The sequence below is a fragment of the Gossypium hirsutum genome, chromosome A08, assembly GCF_007990345.1.
Source record: "Gossypium hirsutum isolate 1008001.06 chromosome A08, Gossypium_hirsutum_v2.1, whole genome shotgun sequence".
Classification (NCBI taxonomy): Eukaryota; Viridiplantae; Streptophyta; class Magnoliopsida; order Malvales; family Malvaceae; genus Gossypium; species Gossypium hirsutum.
The window spans coordinates 16,269,624-16,291,340 of record NC_053431.1 but is presented as its reverse complement, the minus strand read 5'-3'; the positions used below and the strand labels follow the sequence as shown (position 1 = coordinate 16,291,340).

The following is a 21,717-nucleotide window of genomic DNA, read 5'->3' as shown; positions in this document are numbered from 1 at the left end:
TTCAGATTCACAAAATTGGCACAGAAAATAATTCAGTCGATATGATAACCAAAAGCCTTCCAGTTTTCCAATTCAAACACTGTTTGGATTTGGGCAGCATCATGCAAAGATCGAGTTAGGCCCCAAACGTGGCTCGAAAAAGAAGGCATTGCAGAAATACGAGCCAATATGGAGATTTGTGGAGTGTGCCACGCATTTTGGATGAAATAGAGCTGATTCATGACAAGGAAGAGCCAACATCCCAACAACGCGACACATGACTTCTTTACAAGAAGAAACCGATGTCTCGACGACACAACGTGTGACATCCTGACGAGCTGAAAAACGACGTCGGGACGTGGCGATATGTTCCCTACTAAATCGGGTTTCTTCTCCTAGTTAATCTCTGCTATCTTTTCCCAGTTGAACTCTAATAACTCTAAGGATATTTTAATCAGATTAGCCCACAAATTTTAGGCTAAAAATAGGGCTTTTAGCAACGCTAGAGAGATTGATTCAACAACACAAATAAGAGAGAGTTTTGTGGGAATTTCGAGAGAACTTTGTATTTTCGGTTCGAGTTTGTTTTTTGTTTCTCTATCTTGTATCTCCTTTGGTTATTTGTCGTTTTAATGAAGTATTTTTTGCCCATGATTTTTTATCCTCTTCAGAGAAGTTTTTCCACGTAAATATTTGTGTTCAATTTTTCTCTATTCAGTCTTGTTGGTTACTTGATTCGAGTTAACTCCTACAGAATAAACAATTAATTTAATAAATTACAATGATTTTTTTTTCTTTTACTTTTACTTAGCATGAAATATTTGAGATCATACAATCAAAAGAAATATTTTAAGAAATCAAAAATAAAAATGTAAACATGCTTGTCCGACTAAAATAAAAGTAGACAAATTTGTAAAGATTTGATTTTGATTTAAAAAGGTGGATAATGAACAAGATAGTTTACCCATAATATATATTATATATGATATAACTGCCATATACACCTATATGATATTCTTTTCTTAGGCTTTTAAATTTTGGCAGAAAGAATAACCCTCCACCATCGCTTGAATCATGTCATCATATACAAAGAGAATCATTCAGTTGATAAACGCCTCCACTTCTCCTTCTCACATTCGTCAGATCCAAGCTCAGTTCATTCTCAGAAACCTCCTCAAAAACCACTTCATAGCTCACCATTTCATCAATGCCTGCAACTCTTTAGGCCTTTTAAACGATGCCCACGCCTTCCTCCTTCTTTCTAAACCTCCCCCTCATGTCTTCCTTTACAACACCCTCTTTAGAGCCTTCTCCCACTCCAAAACCCCACACCTTCCTTTTTCTTTATATGCCCACATGCAATGCGCCTCGATTTTGCCTAATAACTACACCTTCCCTTTCCTTCTCAAGTCCCTAGCCGATTTCCAGCTGCTCCAGAAAGGACAAATCGTTCAGGCCCATGTTTTAAAATTGGGTCATTCCCATGATATTTATATACAGAATTCCCTGATGAATCTCTATGCTTCGTCTGGTGAAATGGGGTTATGTCGCCAAGTGTTCGATGAAATGCGTGATAGAGATGTCGTTTCGTGGACTATTTTGATCACGGGGTTTAGAAATGTTGAAAATTTTGATGATGCTTTGATTGCTTTTGAGCAAATGCAGTATGCAGGTGTGGTGCCTAATAGGGTGACTATGGTGAATGCCTTGGCTGCCTGTGGTGGTTTTGGTGCTTTTGAGATGGGGGTTTGGATTCATGATTATATAATGAAAAACAGATGGGAATTGGATTTGATCCTTGGGACTGCTTTGATTGATATGTATGGAAAATGTGGGAGGATTGAAGAAGGGTTGAAAGTTTTCCATAGCATGGAAAAGAAGAACAATTTTACGTGGAATGCTGTTATCAACGGACTAGCTTTAGCCAAAAACGGTGAGCAGGCCATTTGGTGGTTTAATAGGATGGAACAAGAAGGGTTTAAGGTTGATCATGTAACTTTAGTTGGGGTGCTTTCAGCTTGTAGTCGTTCGGGTTTGATCGATATGGGTCGACAAATATTTATTTCTTTAGTCGAAGGGAGATACGGATTCTTGCCCGAGGTTAAACATTATGCATGTATGATTGATCTCTTGGCACGGGCAGGATGTCTTGACGAAGCTTTTCGAGTTGTGCAAGAAATGCCTTTCGAACCTACAAAGTCCATTTGGGGATCATTGCTGGCTGGTTGTAGAGCTCATGGAAATTTGGAATTGAGTGAGATAGCTGCAAAGAAACTTATGGAGTTGGAGCCAAGTAACAGTGCTTACTATGTTGTGTTGTCCAATTTGTATGCCGATATGGGGAGATGGGATGATGCTGAGAAAGTGAGAACATTGATGAAAGAGAAGGGGTTGAAGAAAGACCTTGGTTTTAGCTCTGTGGAATGGGAATCCCAGGAACAAGTTTATGAAGTATTAGCATAGTGAATTCCCTTTAAACTTGTATGTCAAGAATGATCTTACTCATTTCCTTCGATCTTCGTTGAAACGGAAAGGTCTGCTCCGCTTGGATCGAGTTCTAAATCTTGGATATGAGGAAACTTTGCTCCTCTGGTTGAGGTTGGCTTCTTCCTGAGAACAAATGTATAGCCAATGAGATTAAATTCTGACCCATATGGCAATGGACAATTGTCTTTGCAGCTGTTTTGGAGGAAAGCACTCAAGCAATTTGCAGTGTATATCATGAAATCATGGAAGTTTATTCGATGGTCTGCTGACTATTAGCAACATTATTTCAAGGTATAGGATTCTCTATATTTTATGAGCATGTAACATGATACTCAGACCTCACTGCAGTGACTCAGAATGATTGACCATTTATAAAGTTTGAAAGGTACAGAGCTTTTGATTAACTATGATCAGTCCGATTTCTATTTGTCATCTGTTTCAAGGTTCATTTGTTAAATGAACTTGAACACGAACAAAGTTTGTTAAGCTCTTTTATATTTATTTCATTTTAAAACTTGTTTAATAAATCATCTAAAATTCATTTAAAATTCATTATTATTTGATTATTATATATTAATAAAATTATTATTGCTTGTACGCTTATTTTATTTATAGTATAATTATTAATATTTATATTTGAATATTTCATATCTAAAAATAAGATATATGTTTATTTATATATTTATAAACATTGTTCATGAACATATTTGTTTATGCTTACGAATATGTCCGCGTAACTTAAATGAATGAACATAAACACGCATAAATTTAAGTAAATGAACACGAATACATTATAATACTTTGTATCTTGACATCTATAACTTCTTTTACAATATCCAAGCTCAAAACCAGAGTAAAAACAGTGGTATACAATTCAAACACTAGAACAAATATATATATAAATGATCCTGCAATAACAAATAAGCTTAGAAACTTCAGTTCCCATTAATTTCCTAACATAAAATCTAAATATATGCCTATTTACAGAACGAATTGCATGGCTCTTTCGATCATTTCAAGCGATCATATGACTTTGTCTAGAACTCGAACGAATGATGTAAAAAGTCACTTCCTCAAAGACATGCCCAAATTAGTTACAGTGAGATGTCAGAGAAATATGTAGATAAAATTGTTTTCTCACCATCACCAGTGACATCAACTTCCTTCCTGTCATAGAAAATAGAAGCAAATTCATACAATTGAATTATAAATGTTAAAAATTCCCCTGACAAGGAACTAGCTCAGGTCTTTACATGTGTAATGATTCCTTGCAGTATAGTATCAGGCGGGTAAAATGTGGTACAGTTCTGCTAGGATCAGAAATTGTAATTAAAAGAAAAAAAAAAACTAATAACGCAAGGCATGGAAATCTTCAATACTAGTAGTAATCATACACACTGGTTAACTTAAGAAATGACCTTGTGATAAGATTTAGGGTTCAATGTACATACCATGGGGGGTGAATGCAAATCAACTTTCCAATTTCAAGGTCAACATTGGCACATATTCTTTGATTGAAAATAACAGTTACTTTTTGTCCTTCATTTTCCAATATTTTGGGGCTCTCCGGCTGCAAAATACCCTGCAAAAACACACGTATAACTTCAGTTTCTAAGTTTTTTGTTCTCATGGTACTGCATCTTAAAACTTCTTCAAGATTCCAAACCTCTATGGTCTTGACAAAAGAGCAATAACAGACTGTCAGTTTTGCATCCAAATATCTTGAAACAATGTTCACGGCAATGCAGCTTGGCTCATCTGAGAAAAAGGAGAATAAAGAAGAGCAAAGAATAAGCAATGTATCAAAACCCATAAACAACTTTTTCGTTAATTGCTCATGTGACGCAGTCTTTATAAGTCAATTTCCCTCAAAATTTGCTAAAGGGATAAGGCAAACAATAACAAGATATTACTTTTAAAGCTAGCTCCATTCTGTAACTTCATAAGAAAATGCGTATCTGTCTCCTTTTCTTGCTGCATGATCTGCTGCAACTTTCCAAATAGTCCAGTGCTGCAAATATTGGGAGGAAAAATTACTCGAATATATTCTACTTTTCTAACATTTATAATTAACATGATAAGATAATTCTAGCCGTGTTATGAACCTGAATGCTCCTGGTGTAGGAATAAAGGTGCCTTCAGCAGTCAAGGAGGTGGCACCTAAGGCTTCCTGAAACTTATCTGAAATAGTTGGCTTCTTTATCTCAGGGATGGCAAGTTTTAGATTTTGGTAATCAGCCTGCTTAAGCATTTTGTTCAAGTTCATTCAGTTCATAATTCCAAGTAAGAGGCAATAACTAAGCAACTGCAGGCATGATGAGTATACCTCATCATTGCTTGATGATCCACCACTGAAGGGCTCATTGAGGTCTTCACTTTCAATGGTTCTATCACCGAGTGAACATATACTTCTTTTGAGAGCAGCTTGTACCCTTTTTCCTCTTGCTCTGCTATGCTGCAAAGTATGCATTTAAATTAAAATTTTAAGCAACAACTTATGGCTCAAGAACAATAATGAGTAAAAAGGAATACCATTTTAAAATTCCCTCTTAGCAGACTGGTATTATCTTGAAGGTCATCTAAAAGCTCAGCCATTGAATGCTCAATAAATCCATGACCATGAGCTTCTACATCAGCAGGAACAATCTCTAACCGGTTTTCCTCTTCTCCATTGAAATCTTCAAGAACCTCAGCTATTGAATGCTCTAAGGTTCCATGATCACTGGCCTTCAATCTTTCAGGCATTTCACCAGCCTTAGTTGACACCTCATTTTCATTATCTGAAGTAGCAGACCATCCTTTATGTGATTGGAAGCAAAATGAAAATCTAGGTTTAATTTTGCTTTTGGCACCTGCAAAAGCATGCATAGCCAAGGTTGCCAAATTAGAATAAAAGGAGCATCTTTCAAATGTCAAATAAAGCCGCATAATATTGTGGTTATGTGAAAGAGTTTAGGAACTGACTCACGGGACAAGTAGATCCCTCAATGAGGTCGGCTAGTGAAAGATCTAGCTACTACCATGCATACAGTTACCATACACTATTTGATGCAACAGCACATTTTATGTGAATCTATCTATGTTACCACTTGCATATAATTGAATATTACTATTTAAAATAATGATATAATAATTCAATAAGGTAGCAAGAATTCCCCGGATACTCTCAGGAAGTCAGGATTCTCTCATCCTTTTCCTTTTCTGCTTACTACCATGAGAACATGATCTGATGAAAAGCAAATACACACACTGAGAATGGAATGATAATGCATTAGAATCAAGTCAATCTTGGAGCAAGAGAAAAAAACCTTTACAAGATTTATCAGCTTTGGAGGCAGAAGAAAAGCTAGATTTGTCCAAATTGATTAGTGCCTCAGCCTCTTTAGTTACCATAGACCATGCATTTTCCCCATTTCCATCCTTAATTCCATAACTATGATCAGATTCTTTAGCACCAGAAGCAATGAATGTCTTTGAGCGCATAACATTCTCCTGTCCAACGAAACCTAATTATAACACAAAAAACATGCCGAATACACTCAACGATCACGAGTTAAAGCACCACCATCAGACAGTAAGATATCCCACAAACAAACAAAAATTAATTATCTGAAATTTTACTTATTACCTCACCATCAGAGACCAGTTCCTCACAGGAAACTCTTCTACATAACTTCTCAGAGGGGAAGCAGTTGCCCTCATCGGAAGAGTCAGGCACTTCAACATCCTCTTAAAGACAAAAACTAATGTGTTCTTGATGGTACGAGCGATTGTTATCACATTTTTCTAACAAAAAATTTAAAATCAAATAAGCAATACATCAAACAGCTTAACAAAAAAGAATTGCAGCCACAACTCAAATATAGAAGAAATTGACCAGAAACTGGATACCTTTAAGTGTTTCAAGTCTTGATTGAAGTTGAAACCTTTCCTATCGACGCAAAAAATTATAAATCAAAATTCAAATAGAGAAATAAAAACTTTCCACATTTACACATAAACTAGCAAGTAGAGTAATTGAGTAATGACCTCTTTCTCTTTTTCTAAGCGGTCGCCTAATGAAGCACAATTTTCTCGAAAATCATCATCGAAATCGTCCTCGTCTGCCAAATTTTCGCTCATAAGCTAATGTACACATCCTCGATAAACACAGAAAAATAACAATAATAATGTTTATAAAAAGAAATTACCAGAAATGCTCTGATCAGAATCTGGATTTTCCTAAAAGCAAACAAGTAGTCAGTAAATAACTAATGATGATGAAAAGAATATAATTTGTTTTTCAGAGGGAAAAAAAAAGTCGATGAGGAAGTCATTACCTGAAATGCGTTTCGCCGCCACATTCCGGAGCTCCGTTCTTTCCAAATTCAAAAATGGTAAAACTACCCGGTTCTTTTATTACTTTATTTAGGGTTAATGACAAATTTGGCAACTAAGATTTACTATTTTGTTAAAATAGTTTTAATTGTATTTTTAACCTTTTTTAACTTTTAAATTTTTATTTGTTTTTCCAATATGCTTTTTCTAATAGATTTAACGAAAGCACTGTTCAAAAAGTTAATAAGAATGATATAGAATATTTTTAATAAGATGTAATTTATTACTTAGATAACTCAATAAGATAATTACATTTAGAAAATAATAAAATAAATAATATATTAAATTAAATTAAAAAACTCTTAATTTAAAGAAAATAAACGTAATTATCTAAAAAAATTTAACTCAGTATAAAAGCTTCTCAGTAAACAAACGTACGAAAGATTGAAACCTTTTGAATTGAAAAAAAAAACAATAAAGGTTGATGGCAAAGAAAGGCTCAAAAATATAATTAGGGTCATTTTAACAAAACATGTAAACGTTAGTGACCAAATTTATCATTACGCCTTTTATTTACTTTCAGAATGCTTTAAAAAAATTATTGGTTAAAATATGTGATAAGTTACTTTATTCTTCCTATATTTAGAATTTAGTTTTTGACTTTTAACTTTATGAATTTAATCTTTCTATTTATCATATTTCAAAATTAAAGTCCGATAATTAATACTATTAAGATTATTTCGACAAATTCAAGTTGATAGCAGTGTCATTTTTTAGTTAAAGTGAGTAATTTTTTTCTTGGCTTAATATAACATTTAGTATTTGAACTTGACATTTTTTTTAATTTGGTACTTAAACTTTTTTTTGTCCAATTTGGTACCCAAACTTGATACTTTTTTCCTAACTTGGTACCTAAACTTGACACTTTTTCTTAAGTTGGTTCTTAATCTTTTTGGAGTCCAATTTGGTACCTGAACTTGACTCGTTTTCCTAATTTGGTACCTACTCTTTTTTTTATTCGATTTGGTAATTGAACTTGTCAAATAATTTACAAATTACGCCAATATATTAATAATGTTATTCTTTTATAAGCTAGCAAAAATAATCAATATATGACCGATATGTGATAGATGATATGACATTTTTTTGTATTTTATATGTTCAATTAATTTTAGTTTTGTTTGTTTAATTAATTATTTTGTTAATTGAAAATAATAAATTTCTTTTAATTTGGGATTTTAAAACTTTTTTTTCTTATTTAATATTAATTCGTTAAGCATAGCTCAATACCTATTTTTCAACATGAATTTCTTTTAGTACTGACAATATTTTTGTAGCATAACATAAAAAACTTTAACACCGTTAGTGTTTTGTGTAATTTGCATAACATTTAATAAATTTAGGTGCCAAATTGAACCAAAGAAAAAGCTTAGGTACCAAAATAGGGGGAAAAAATGCCAAGTTCAAGTACCAAATTGGGCCCAAAAAAAGTTTAGGTACCAAATTAGGAGAAAGTGTCAAGTTCATGTACGAAATTGGGTCAAAAAAAAGTTTAGGTATCAAATTAGGAAAAAATGTCAAGTTCAGATACCAAATGTATATTAAGCCTTTTTTATTTCAAGATGCAACCCCAATAAATTTAAAAAATAAAATTAACCGTGTTAATAATTGGATATACATTTTAAAATTTGAAACGTAAATAGACTAAATTTTTGAAAATTAAAATTCAATGAATAAATTCTTAAATTCTTAAATTTTGAAGAGTACAAGCATGACATATTTTAACCAAAATTATTTACTTTCAAAAGAAGAAAAAAGAATAAGCTTTTGGGTTGGAACTTGAAAGCCCAACATAAATTTTATTTTCTTGAAAGCCCATTACTGTTGGGCTTTTGGTTAAATGAAAAGAAAAGAAAGATTATTTCCTACTAAAAACTAAATCATTAAGTTTTTAGCTCTTAATTTTTTAATCTTCTAACATATTAATAATTAAATTTAATTTTTTAACATAAACTTATTTAAATTTAATGTTAAAATTTTATAATTTATTACTATTCGTGTTATATACTGAATTTTTGACATATTACAGACAAATTACAAATCTAAATTATGATCAGCTTCTTTTGTATCATACTTATCTTCAATCTTGTTGTCAATGGGGAAGAGAATAAACCATGGTTATTTGAATCAAACTGGTTGGGGTATTGATTCAAAGAAAGATTTTAGAGTGGTTGAATCACAAATTGATACGTACTGATTAAATTAGGCTAAAAAGCCAATTGAATTAGTGTTTAATTTTTTTGTGATTCATTTAATCAAACCGTCCGGACCAATTGAACTAACGAACTGGTGGCCTAACTAGTTTGACCACTAATCTAGTTTTGAAAACTTTAAACAAACCTTTTGTTAGCACCCAAAAACTAGAATTCAGATCCCGCAAGATTTTCATAAAATACGCTTAGAATATCCTAAAGAAAAATCTTGATACAAAGTTAAAAATGTGTTTCTTATATTTCCTTCAAGACACATGTATAAATGAACGTATATATAATTTGCTTGTTGAATTGGTACCATAAATCAATATAAACATCATTTCAGTTTAAAAAAATTAAAAAAATATTATTTTTATAAAATATATTATATCATTAATAATATAATTTTATATTTTCAAAATGTTATATATAAAATTAAAATGATGAAATTATAACTTAAAAGCGATCCATCTTTACTATTTTAGATAAAATTTTAGTTGATCCTTACCATAAACTTCTAATAAATATTTTTCACAATTTTCTCATAATCTAATAAATCACATTGGGTACATTATTGTTGAAATTTTATGTTAGAGCGATAGATTGAGGGACCCAAATTCCTAAGGGCGGTCGTAATGATAATGGTGTTAATCAATGGCTGTTTTTATTCTAAATAATTGCTTTTTCCATTACCTTTTTTTTTTGAGGTTAACTTTAACGAGTCAAAAAGGTATTGGGTTCCTAAAAGCTCTTTTTGTTACATCAATGCTCCAATGATTGGTATGGTTTGATCATGCAGTTGGTAAGAATTTGATGCAAAATCAGTTCGGTATTTAGCATAATAAGGAAGAAAAAAAGAAACATGTGATTAAGCGTGAGGTATTTATGACATAAATTCCATCCTTTTGCTTAATTAAAATTGTATCTAGATACAAACAGCTTCGAAATGATATAATTTACATGTATTTGTATTTTCTTCTCAATTAAGTTGATACTCGATTAAGTGAGCATCAATTTGACTTGGGGAGACGATGATTTAGTGGCAGTAGGTGGCAAACTTATCTTATTATCTATTCCATTAGGAACTATGGATTTTTTGGTCCATCACATTCATGTATTTACGATTCATGTGACGATATTGATACTCTTGAAAGATGTTCAATTTGCTCGTAGCTCGCGATACCGAATAGAGCAAATCTTGATTTTAGTTTCCTTTGTGATGGGATAGAAAAGGGGGAACATGACAAGTATTCGCTTAGGGTTATATCTTTTTAAGACTATTTTGGATGTACAATTCAATTTCAGTAGTAATATTCCATGTCAATTGGAAAATGCACTCAGATGTTTGGGGTACTATAAGTGATCAAGGGGTGGTATTATGAGTTCAATACATCTTGTTTAGCATAAATGCGGATATTCCTTACTCATTATCAGTTAATAACTTATTCACAAACTTCGTGTGAGGCTAATAGTTTTCTTTTCCTGTCTCGTGGAAAACCCTTTTTGCTCCGCTTAGCCTTATCTCCCTCTAGGGGTATTTTACTGATAGGTTCTATAGGAACCAGGTGATCCTATTTGGTCAAATACCTAGCGACAAACTCCTATGTTCCTTTCATTATAGTATTTCTGAACAAGTTCCTGGATAACAAGCTTAAAGTTTTTCTTATTGATGATATCAATATTAATGATAATGACGCTATTGATGATAGTGACACTATTGATCGTGACCTTGATACGAAGCTAAAGCTTTTAACTATGATGGTAACTCATATCACAAGAGAAAAATCTTTATTATTTGAAGTGGCTCTTTCGCGCGGTTTATGAAAAGAAGGCAATTACTTCGAATTTGATCGATTGAGATATCTGGAAACAATAACAATATCAATATAACAATAATATATATTTCATTCGAATTCAAAGTGGATTCTTATTTTCTATTTATGTATTCTTTTTAGATTCAATTAGATTCAAGGGCAAGCATTGAATAAAAAAAAATAGAGAATAGATTCATGAGCCCTACTTTATAATATAACGAAAGGCATGCTTGATAGAAATATTAGACTACATAAAGTCAATGAACGAGGTGGGTTCATTAACAACTCACAGATGGAAAAACGGCAAAAAAAAATCATTCACTCCCCTTCTATATCTTACATCTATAGTATTTTTGCCTTGGTGGATCTCTTTCATTTAATAGAAGTCTAAAATCTTTGATAAACTATCTAATTGATCAAGTAGCACAATGAGGATCGTATCCATAAGATTTTGCACTTCTCAACAAATCTAATCTGTTTCAGTATTCTAAGTGGTTATTCTATTTTGGGGAATAAAGAATTTATTATTCTTCACTCTTAGGTTCAATAATTTCACTATACATCAGAGCTCATTCATTCATTTAATTGGTAACTTGTACAGTTCACACTCTTCGACTCTACTAATAAATATTCTAGTAATAGATCTTTCACGACGAGATCTATCTTTTACAATAACGATATGTAAGGATGAGGATTAATTGGGCAGCTGACCCTATTACTCAATTCTTTGCAAGAGTCGAAGCATAATCATTTTTCTTTTTAAATAGGATTTCCCCACTTAATGGATAAGAATTTGCTACCAATAGGGAAAATTTTCTCATCTTAAAATTCAAGATTGAATTTGCGCCAATGGAAACCATAAATTTCACACACAATAGAAGGATATCGTAGATCTATCTTTATTTTTAGATAGTGAACGGACGAACCCCATTCTATTCACTGGTATAAATCATTGATACTGAAAAAGTTATTTTTTTTCTCAACCCATGATCTGAACAAGTCGCACATACACCCTAGTACATGTTCGTCGGTGCTAAAGACATTCCCCAAGAGTAGGGGATTTTGTGATGTTTCTAATTGGATGTCTTGCATTTCTAACAAGTTTTTTAATAGTTGGCAAACTGAATCATATACATAATAGACTAGTTTACATCCTGCTCTTGCATTTCTAATTTTGCTTTTTTTTTTGTTTATGTTTTAAACATAATTAAATTATATTGTTTTTCTATTATCTTCTCTACTTATATTATATTTGGAATTATTTGTTAAATTTAGTTTAACTCTGCCAAATTTCTACTCACTTGTTTGCTACTTTAAAATTCACTTGTATGGATAAATTCAAGATCAATTTTGATTGCATACGTAAAACCAAATTATACAAGATATATAATTAAGAATGACATTTGATTGAAATTTACTTGTGTCTAGTGTATTGACCTTGGAGGATAATATTGAGTTTCAAAATTTGTTTTTACTGTAAAAAAAATATAACCCAATTTAAAAAAAATTATAATTTTTTTTAAGAAGATGAAAGTAGTTTAGTTTAGTTCATAGCAATTTGTATATTTTATTTGTAAATGTATTAGTCAATTAATTTAAAATATATGCTTATTTTCAATGCAAATTGCAGATATATACTATTTATAAAAATGTTCTTCCTATTAATTTAAGTAATTTGAAATTTTTTCATAATATGGATGAAGAAAATTCTCAAAGTTTTACTTACATAGAAAAGACAGAAATTGATAATGCTAATTTGGAGGGACTTGTGGTAGGTAGTGAAGATGAAGCTTATAATTTGTATACAGATTATGACCATCGCATTGGTTTTAGTGATCGAAAAAAGAAAAAAAAGAAGATATATTTAGGGTACAAGATTATTCGCACTAAAAAAAATAGATATATTTGAAGGGACTAAAGACTTTTATTGTTCCAAACAAGGTTTCAAAGAATTTGAAGATGTTGCAGATACAAAAAAAAAACAAATTGGAAACAAGAAATGGATGTCTGACAATGATTCGCTTTACAGTACAAGATAACCAATAGATAGGAACTCGTTTTATTTCTGAGCATAATCATGAGTTAGCAACTCTTTCAAAAAGACATCTACTCAGGTCAGCTCAACCAGTTCCAGTAGTTAAAGCTAACATCATTAATTCAATGGTTAATGTTGGTACACGACCTACAGATGTTTACTCTTACATGTCAAATGAAGTTGGTGGAACTAAAAATGTAACAGCCAGCTTTTAGTGGTGTCAAAAATAGTGGTTTCGTGACCATGATTCAGACGAGTGAGTTAGTATTTTATTATTTATTTAATGTTTATGAGTATTTATTACGGTCGTATTAAAATTTGGTTAAAAATTTAATGTTTAGTTAATTAATTAGGAATGACTAAATCATAAAGGTTGAAAAAATGGGTTTCTATTAGTTAAAATGGTCAAAAAGCTCTGAGAAGGTAAATCAATGGACTTGGATGGTAATTATACCATACTTATTGTTAGTGGATGATATTGGTTGGTTTTTGTGTAAAATTTGATGATTTTAAAGGTTAAAATGGTAAACAAGTAAATGATAATTAAAATAAACGATGATAAAACAATATCATCATCTTACTCTCTTTTTTTTCCATATGTTGAAAACCAAATAACCATTGTTAAAGGAGAAGCAAGTTTCAACCAAGCTTGATTTCATTGCATGATCAAGAATAAAATCAACCCAACTTGAATCAAGGAAAAGATAAGGTGTCGAATTAGTCGTCGGCTTCATTTTACAAAAAAATTTTGTCGAGGTAAGTTCGTATATTATTTCAAAGTATTACATTTAAATTATAAGATTAATTGGTATCTTTATATATGTATTTATGTATTGATGTTTAAAATTGTCTTGATTTGAGAAAATGAAAGAACTATGATTGAAATATATCATAGTAATATACTTGAAAAGGATGTATCTAAAAAGGATATCAAACGAAAAGGTTGAAAAGGATGTATCCGAAAAGGATATCAAATGAAACGTTTGAAAAGGATGTATCCAAAAAGGATATCAAACGAAAAGGTTGAAAAGGATTTATCCGAAAAGGATATCAAATTAAAAGATTGAAAAAGGATGTTATCCATAAAGGATAACAAATGAAAAGGATGTATTTGAAAAGGTAAATAATTGATGAATTATATATTGAAATCTTATGTATAGTATATTACATGTTATGTTTAATTTGTTCTTGTATATGTGTATAATTACTAACTTGTAAAATGGTGTGACTAGGAAGAAATGTGTATTTAGGAAATAAGCAATGCTTGGATGGTTTAATCATGTTATTATTCATTTGGTAAGTTTGATTTTATCTTATACAAGCTTACTAAGCATCATTTGCTTACATAGTTGTTTTCTTTATCTTGTAGATCTTCGAAAAGGTCAAATGGTTGGGGTTTTGTTAGAGCTCTATCACACAATCCGTCAATCTTTTGGTAGTTTTTGGCTATTTTGGCTTATGGTTATAAATGGAATGCGTAAGGATTTAATGTAATAGGAGTTTTAATGTTATTTTACCAATGTGACTTGGAGTGAAAGTGCTTGTTTATATACTTTGATTTTGGCTTGTAAATTTATGTAAATGTGTGTTTGGTCACTTGTAAATGCCATGTGAATATATGTTGGTTTTTGATTCATTAACAATAGGTGAAGTGGCTAATTAGTGTAGAGATTGATGAATGTTTAATGTTTGAACTTGTGGTATTGAGTTTGAAATGTTTTAGTATTTGAATTGTGGTACCAATGAGGATATATTGGTTTAGTGTTTAGATTTGAATGAGATGTATTTGTTTTGACATGATTGAGGCCTGTTTAGGTGTGTTTTGAATAGTTTAAATGGTTGTGAAAAGGTATGCTTGTGGCTCAAGTAAGTTCAATTTGGTAAACTTGAATTTTAAGGCACATTTTAGGACATACAGGCTGTCACACGGTCGTGTGTCACACACGTCTCTTAACACGGCCGTGTGTCTTTTAATTTTTAAGTACAGATTGAACCACATGATCTCAGAGAGTTACAATAGGTGAAGTGGCTAATTAGTGTGGAGATTGATGAATGTTTAATGTTTGAACTTGTGGTATTGAGTTTGAAATGTTTTAGTATTTGAATTATGGTACCAATGAGAATATATTGGTTTAGTGTTTAGATTTGAATGAGATGTATTTGTTTTGACATGATTTAGGCCTGTTTAGGTGTGTTTTGAATAGTTTAAATGGTTGTGAAAAGGTATGCTTGTGGCTCAAGTAAGTTCAATTTGGTAAACTTGAATTTTAAGGCACATTTTAGGACATACAGGCTGTCACACGGTCGTGTGTCACACACGTCTCCTCACACGGCCGTGTGTCTTTTAATTTTTAAGTACAAATTGAACCACATGATCTCAGAGAGTTACAATGGGTGAAGTGGCTAATTAGTTGGAGATTGATGAATGTTTAATGTTTGAACTTGTGGTATTGAGTTTGAAATGTTTTAGTATTTGAATTTTGGTACCAATGAGGATACATTGGTTTAGTGTTTAGATTTGAATGAGATGCATTTGTTTTGACATGATTTAGGCTTGTTTAGGTGTGTTTTGAATAGTTTAAATGGTTGTGAAAAGGTATGCTTGTGGCTCAAGTAAGTTCAATTTGGTAAACTTGAATTTTAAGGCATATTTTAGGACATACAGGCTGTCACACGGTCGTGTGTCACACACGGTCTCCTCACATGGCCGTGTGTTTTTTAATTTTTAAGTACAGATTGAACCGCATGGTCTCAGAGAGTTACACGGCCTGTCGACAGACCGTGAGACAAAACTTTGAATGTACATACGGTCTGGTACATGGCCAGCGACACGACCGTGTGACTCAAGTCAGTATGTTACACCGATAGACACACGAGCTGGGACACGACCGTGTGTTCAATAATTCGAATGCCCACACGGCCTGGGTTATGTCACACGGCCTGGCCACATGGCTGTGTGACCCCTGTTTTCCAATTTTTAACTTTTCCCAAAATTTTCTAATTTGTTTTGAATTGGTCCCTAAATGTTCCGAAATTGTTTTTAGAACCTCGTAGGCTTGATTTAAGACCGTAAATATGTTTATTCTATATTTAAATTGACTTATTACTAATGGATATTAAATATGCATAATTGCTTTGTATTGAATTTAATTATTCTATTTAGTACGATAATGTTCCATAACCTTAATCTAGTAATAGAAATGAGTTAGAGGTGTTACAAAAAAGGTTGAGTTTACAAAACGATATTGTTATAATTACACTAACAAATAAATGATGATGATGATGATGATGATGATGATGATTGAAGCCGGAGATGGTCAAAGTTTACTTAATCATTTCAAGGTTAAAAGCAAGTTAAGATTCAATATTTTTTTACACAATTCATATGGATTAAGAAAATCGAAAGACATTCTCTTTTTGGAGAGATGGTAGATCAAGAATTGATTATGATTGCTTCGGAGATGTTGTGGTTTTTGACACAACTTATCATATCAATAGATATAACCTAATATGGGATTAATCATCATCGGCAAACAATAATGTTTGGGTGTGCTTTTTGTTAGATGAGACTGTTGCTTCCTTTGCATGGTTGTTGAAGCCTTTCTTACAATCAATGGGTAATAAGTCACCAAAGACTATAATGACTTTTAGAATCGAGTTACCTGAATCCTTATTAAAATAAAATACAGTGGTAAAATAAAATAAACGTAAAACCCATATAGAACTACATTTCTTTTATTTTATTTTAGAATAAGGTTTTTCAACCTTATTACACTTCATTTATTTGATATTGATTAGAATAAGGTGTTTCAACCTTACTACACTCCTTCTATTAGAATATGGTTTTACAAGCCTATAAATAGACATAGTCTACTCTTGTATCCATTCAAATTCGACATAGTAAATTATCTTTTCCTCTACTAGTGGTTTTTCCCGAAAGGGTTTCCATGTAAAATCTGTGTTCTTTATTTTTCTTTCTCTTTTCTTTGTAATGCATTGTCATTATCGACGTTCTATTTTTTTACAATGACTAATCAGGATCATGCAATTAGCAAAGCAATCAGATAAGGCTACTCGGTCGAAGCGCTCACCTTAGACAAATCGAAAAGGTACAATTTTGATTAAGTGTTTATTATTTTAGATATCACAACCAAGATCTTGTTTTGGTTTTAAAACTCTAGTTTTCCTATAAATTTATTTTCCGCTGCATTTTCGAAATTCGTTTTTCCAACAGTAATTTCAATATAAAGTTACACTTTGTGGTACACTTTTTTTAAGTATATTTATTTTAATAAATGTTACATTTTATATAGGAAAAAGAAAACAATCAACAATCAGAGAATCCTTAAATCTACTCGTTGGCTCTACTCTAAGTTATGAAAATTTTGTAAGTATAAAATTAATTAGCCGCATATTATATAGAAGTATTTTTATTGTTGTTATACATTATTAACTCTTGATTTTTTTTTGTTTGCATTATAGGTCATTCCTTCAATGATGATGCCAGCAAATAATATCTATGCATATTCATGTCAAAATTCAATGCAATTTTTCAACATGGTAACCACAAGTGATAGTTATGCTATATTCTTCTTAGAATGCCATGTAAATGAAACTATTTTTTTTAAGACTCCGAGTAGCGGTTGGTGTTTAAGTGGTTCAAATTTACCTCCTAATAGCATGCAACAAAGTACTGGTGTAATAGCTCCAAATTCATGCTAGGTATTCATTTTTTATTTTATTTGTAGATATATAATATGTTTGGTTTTACATCAAATATTCAAGTGGATTTTTTCTTTAGAAAATCTTTTAAATTTTATTTTTGTGAATTTAATTATTTTAATCAATTAGATATCCAAATTCTAACTGTTAATCACATGTTTATTTCATACTAACACTTTCTTTTATCAATGAATTATATTTGTATATAATTTTCATGCTAACATTGATTCTTTTATCAATAAATTATACTTGAATATATATATTTTGTATTCGTTCCAATGATGTAGGATAAAACCCTGAACTGTTTTTTTTAAGTCAGAAACATACATCATGGTGAATTTATATTGATACAACTATTTTTTGTACATGGTCATTAATATGACCGTTACAATGTATAAAAAGACTCGAATGTTCTATGGTGTGGTCATGGACTTCCCTATCTAAGGTTCTTTAATAAAGTGTTGAACTATTTAGCTACGTTTCTTTGGTGTTTCATAATGAAACTTTTGCTAGTGATTTGTTTTATATTCTAATGTTGATTTTTTATTTTTTATTTTGATGTTAATTTCTTATATCCCACGTTTGGATCTTATCAAGATCTTTTGTAATGAGCTATTTTTGTAATAGCCCGTTTTTTCAGTGGTGTAGAAAATAGTGGTTTCGAGGCCACCAAATTCGACGAGTAAGTTTGTAAATATTATTATTTAATATTTACGAGTCAAATTTGATTATAAAAAGGTATTTGATTTGATAATTTATGTTATATAAGTGATTTATTAAGTTCAAGTGGTAAGACCATAAGGTAAAGTGGTTTTAGAAAATGAGGTATCGGGACCTCGTTTCTATAAACTAGGCTATAAATATTTTTATAAATATTTACGGAGTGTAATTAAGGTGGTATTAAAGTTTCGTTGAAAAATTTTAACGTTTCAATAGTTAATTAACTAAAAAGGGCTAAATTGGAAAAGTTGAAAAAGTCAATCACTATTAGTTTAAAGGTGTTAAATTGATAAAAAAAATTTATAATTGGATGACCTTAATGGGTAAATTACCCATTTTCAAGATGGTGAACTGTTAAAGCTTTAAATTCTTCTAAATTTATATGTGTATATGATATTTTTATTATTAAAATAAAGAAAACATAATATTTTCTTCCTCATTTTACTTTTCATCACCGAATTTGCCATGGAAATAGAAAGAGAGAAGCTTGAAGCTTCGGATTTCACTTTGAAGATGCATGTAATTCTGTTTTAGTCCCGTTTCTAATAAGTTTTATATTTTTGAGATCGTTACAACTAGGTCCAGCTAGCCCGTGCCTTCGATTTTGAAACTGTTAAAGATTTTGAATGCTGTCATTGATGAATCTAGTGATTTTTTTATGTTAAATGATGATTTTGAAATATTAGTTGTTATTTAAAAGTATTTTGTTAAGTGATTTTTGATGAATTTATCTATTAGGGACTAAATTGCTAAAATAATAAAAGTACAAAGATTTGATGTGAAATTATTTCAAAAATGGGCTGAAAGGGGTGCTATGAATATTAGATTAGTGTAAAATTTAAAAAAAATGGTTAATTTGCATGTTTTAGGCTCAAAGACTAAATTGAAAAAAAGTAAAATTTTAGGGGTAATTTTGTAAAAATTTCAAAAATGACTAAATTGCATAAAATACATTATTTTACTGTTTAAAGTAATAGATTGAATAAAATTATTAATTTAGATCAAGATCGAGTGGAAAGTTGAGGAGAATGAAAAATTACTAAAATGCCCTTGAACTTTATAGTTTCTGCAATTTAACCAGGAAAGTTCGTAACTTAGTTAGTACTATTAATTATTGTTTCAATAAATTATTATCTATTTGTGTATATATGTGAATCAAATTTGTCAACTTGAAGGAAACGAATAAAACCAGGGTTGAAAGACATTATGGCAACACAATATAAAAATGTAACAAGACCATGGTTGGACCATGGCAATGTTTACGTAAGACCATAGCTGGGCTATGTCAATTTTTCAAACGTAAGACCATGGTTGGACCATGGCAGTGTATATATATATGTAAGACCATAGTTGGGTTTATGACATTCTAATGATAAGACCATAATCGGGTTATGGCACTATGAGCGTAAGACCATGGTAAGGCCGTGGCAGTCCACATGTAAGACCATAGTTGGACTATGGCACAATATGAAACGTGTACCGCGGTTCCAATCATCTTTACGGTGTTCATCGAATATGAAAAGGGATGGTTTCAACCATCGATTAAAGAAAATGGATGATTTTGACCATTGTTTAGCACACTTGTGTGAGTTCCAGTAAGGGTTCCGATTAACTTCACTACGATAAATATGGAAAGGTATGATGTACTAATGATTAAAGTATGAATATTCATAATTATGAAAGGTATGATTTAAGAGATGTTATGTTTATGTACCATATCTTACCATGTGATGATACTGCTAAGTTATGTGTTTAATCACTAGCTTGTGACTATGGTAAATGTTATGTTTATGTCTTTTGTGTTATGCAAATGAAATAGTAAGTGTTCAATATGAACTAAGACTTGTGTGTATGAAATTTAATGAAATAAAGATACATGGAAAACATGATATGTTATGAAGGATGGTAAATCCAATTGGATCATGCTTAAGTATAATGGTTATCTATGTTAAGTTCACATAAATTATATTCAATCATGCTAACATGTGTTGTTGTTGGTGCTTAGGCTTGTGCCAAGTTTATGATTGAATTATATCATGTTTAATCTTAATGAAGTACATTGAAATGATAAGTGCTCAATTGGTAACGTGCTTATGTCCATGAAAAGGTGGAATAAATCAGAGAATGTAATTTCTTATGCAATGGTTGATTATGTAGTTGATTCCAAAAGAGCTATGTTTAAACGCACTAACTTGTAGTCATGGTTGATGTTATGCTTATAACTTGTGTGTTATGCATATGAAACGGGTGAGGAAAAGTAATGAAATAGTAAATTCATAATTGAAATGAAATTTGAAGAAAAAGGAGTAATTAGTTGAATAATGTATTATATGTGAGAAATTTACGTATGTCATGGATGAATATACTTATATCAAGGATAAATACACTAAGTCGGGAATTGATAATGTTGTTTAGGCTTATGATAAGCATTGGGAATAGAATGAAATGAGAGTAAATTGAAAAGTGCATAATCTTATGGAGAGGTTGTTGATTATCTACTAAGTCCCACAAAATCCTATCACGTTATGAATGATAAATATATGCGACATTAATGAACTTACTCATTTGTGAATTGTTGATCATATTGATTTATGAATCTTATGACATTGGCATAGATTTATGTTTATTCTATAAAGTTTATTATGGAAATGGAATATTATGCTTATAGTTTATATGAACTTACTAAGCATACATTGCTTATGTAGTTATTTTCCTTTACTTTACAGATTATTGAAAGCTCGATTGGGTTGGAAGCTAGTCAGAGATCCATCACACTATCCACCAATTTTATCGGTTGATTTTTTATGCTTTGGTCGCAGTTATAATGACATGTATATGTGTTTTATGCTTGATGGTATGGCCTCTATGTTTGGCTTGTAAATATAGTTTTATGATTGATGACATTTTGGCATTTTTGGGGCTTCATAGCTAATGTTGAAATGATTTACTGATGATATGTTTTAAATGGCCAAATTGGTATGCTTGTGTGTGATATTGGCATGAAATGTTGCTTTGAATTTGTGAAACTTATGTTATTTTGATTCCTTGATGGTTGGTGTTTATAAGATCAAATTAATGTATGGTTTATGGCCAAAGTGGTAAGTGTTGGCATAGTTACAAAGTGATCATTTAGGGCATGGTTTTATATGGAATTTAATCAAGCATGTTTGGTGGAACTATGACCATTTGGACATTAGTTTAGCATGTATATTTTTTGGTTGTTGAAACCATTTGGAAATGGTTAGATTTGTGTCATATATATGGTTTTGATACATGAGAGAAATGGTTCAAATGGTAAAGTTATTTTTCTATGACATGAATCTAACATGGTAAGGTTGGTATGTGTCTATTGTGGTATGTTTTGGAATGAAAAAAAGTTAGTTGCTAAATG

The 21,717-nt window shown here is 31.1% G+C and overlaps 2 protein-coding genes across 2 annotated transcripts; one reads left to right on the top strand and one right to left on the bottom strand.

Moving 5' to 3' along the window:
* The first annotated feature begins 986 nt into the window (after window positions 1-986).
* Window positions 987-2,870, top strand: LOC107951984 (pentatricopeptide repeat-containing protein At5g66520). Its single transcript, XM_016887189.2, has one exon. It carries the CDS (start codon window positions 1,054-1,056, stop codon window positions 2,440-2,442), a length of 1,389 nt encoding a protein of 462 aa, XP_016742678.1. The 5' UTR covers window positions 987-1,053; the 3' UTR covers window positions 2,443-2,870.
* Window positions 2,871-3,236: 366 nt separating this feature from the next.
* On the bottom strand, window positions 3,237-6,192 carry LOC107951991 (uncharacterized). The gene is made up of 9 exons (XM_016887223.2): window positions 6,100-6,192; window positions 5,775-5,972; window positions 4,999-5,318; window positions 4,793-4,921; window positions 4,572-4,705; window positions 4,380-4,477; window positions 4,133-4,224; window positions 3,918-4,048; window positions 3,237-3,633 (listed from the first exon to the last, which is right to left on the bottom strand). Exons 2-9 carry the CDS (start codon window positions 5,947-5,949, stop codon window positions 3,561-3,563), a joined length of 1,152 nt encoding a protein of 383 aa, XP_016742712.1. The 5' UTR covers window positions 5,950-5,972; window positions 6,100-6,192; the 3' UTR covers window positions 3,237-3,560.
* Between the last annotated feature and the right edge of the window lie 15,525 nt (window positions 6,193-21,717).

Bases quoted from the DNA above. Each gene is read 5' to 3' on its own strand.
- LOC107951991 (XM_016887223.2), bottom strand. From the start codon at position 5,949: ATGCGCTCAAAGACATTCATTGCTTCTGGTGCTAAAGAATCTGATCAT. The intron at 4,922-4,998 runs GTATTCCTTTTT...CATACTTTGCAG, and splicing joins TAAGAGGGAATTTTAAAATG to CATAGCAGAGCAAGAGGAAA. The intron at 4,225-4,379 runs GTAATATCTTGT...CCTTTTTCTCAG, and splicing joins GAATGGAGCTAGCTTTAAAA to ATGAGCCAAGCTGCATTGCC.
- LOC107951984 (XM_016887189.2), top strand. From the start codon at position 1,054: ATGTCATCATATACAAAGAGAATCATTCAGTTGATAAACGCCTCCACT.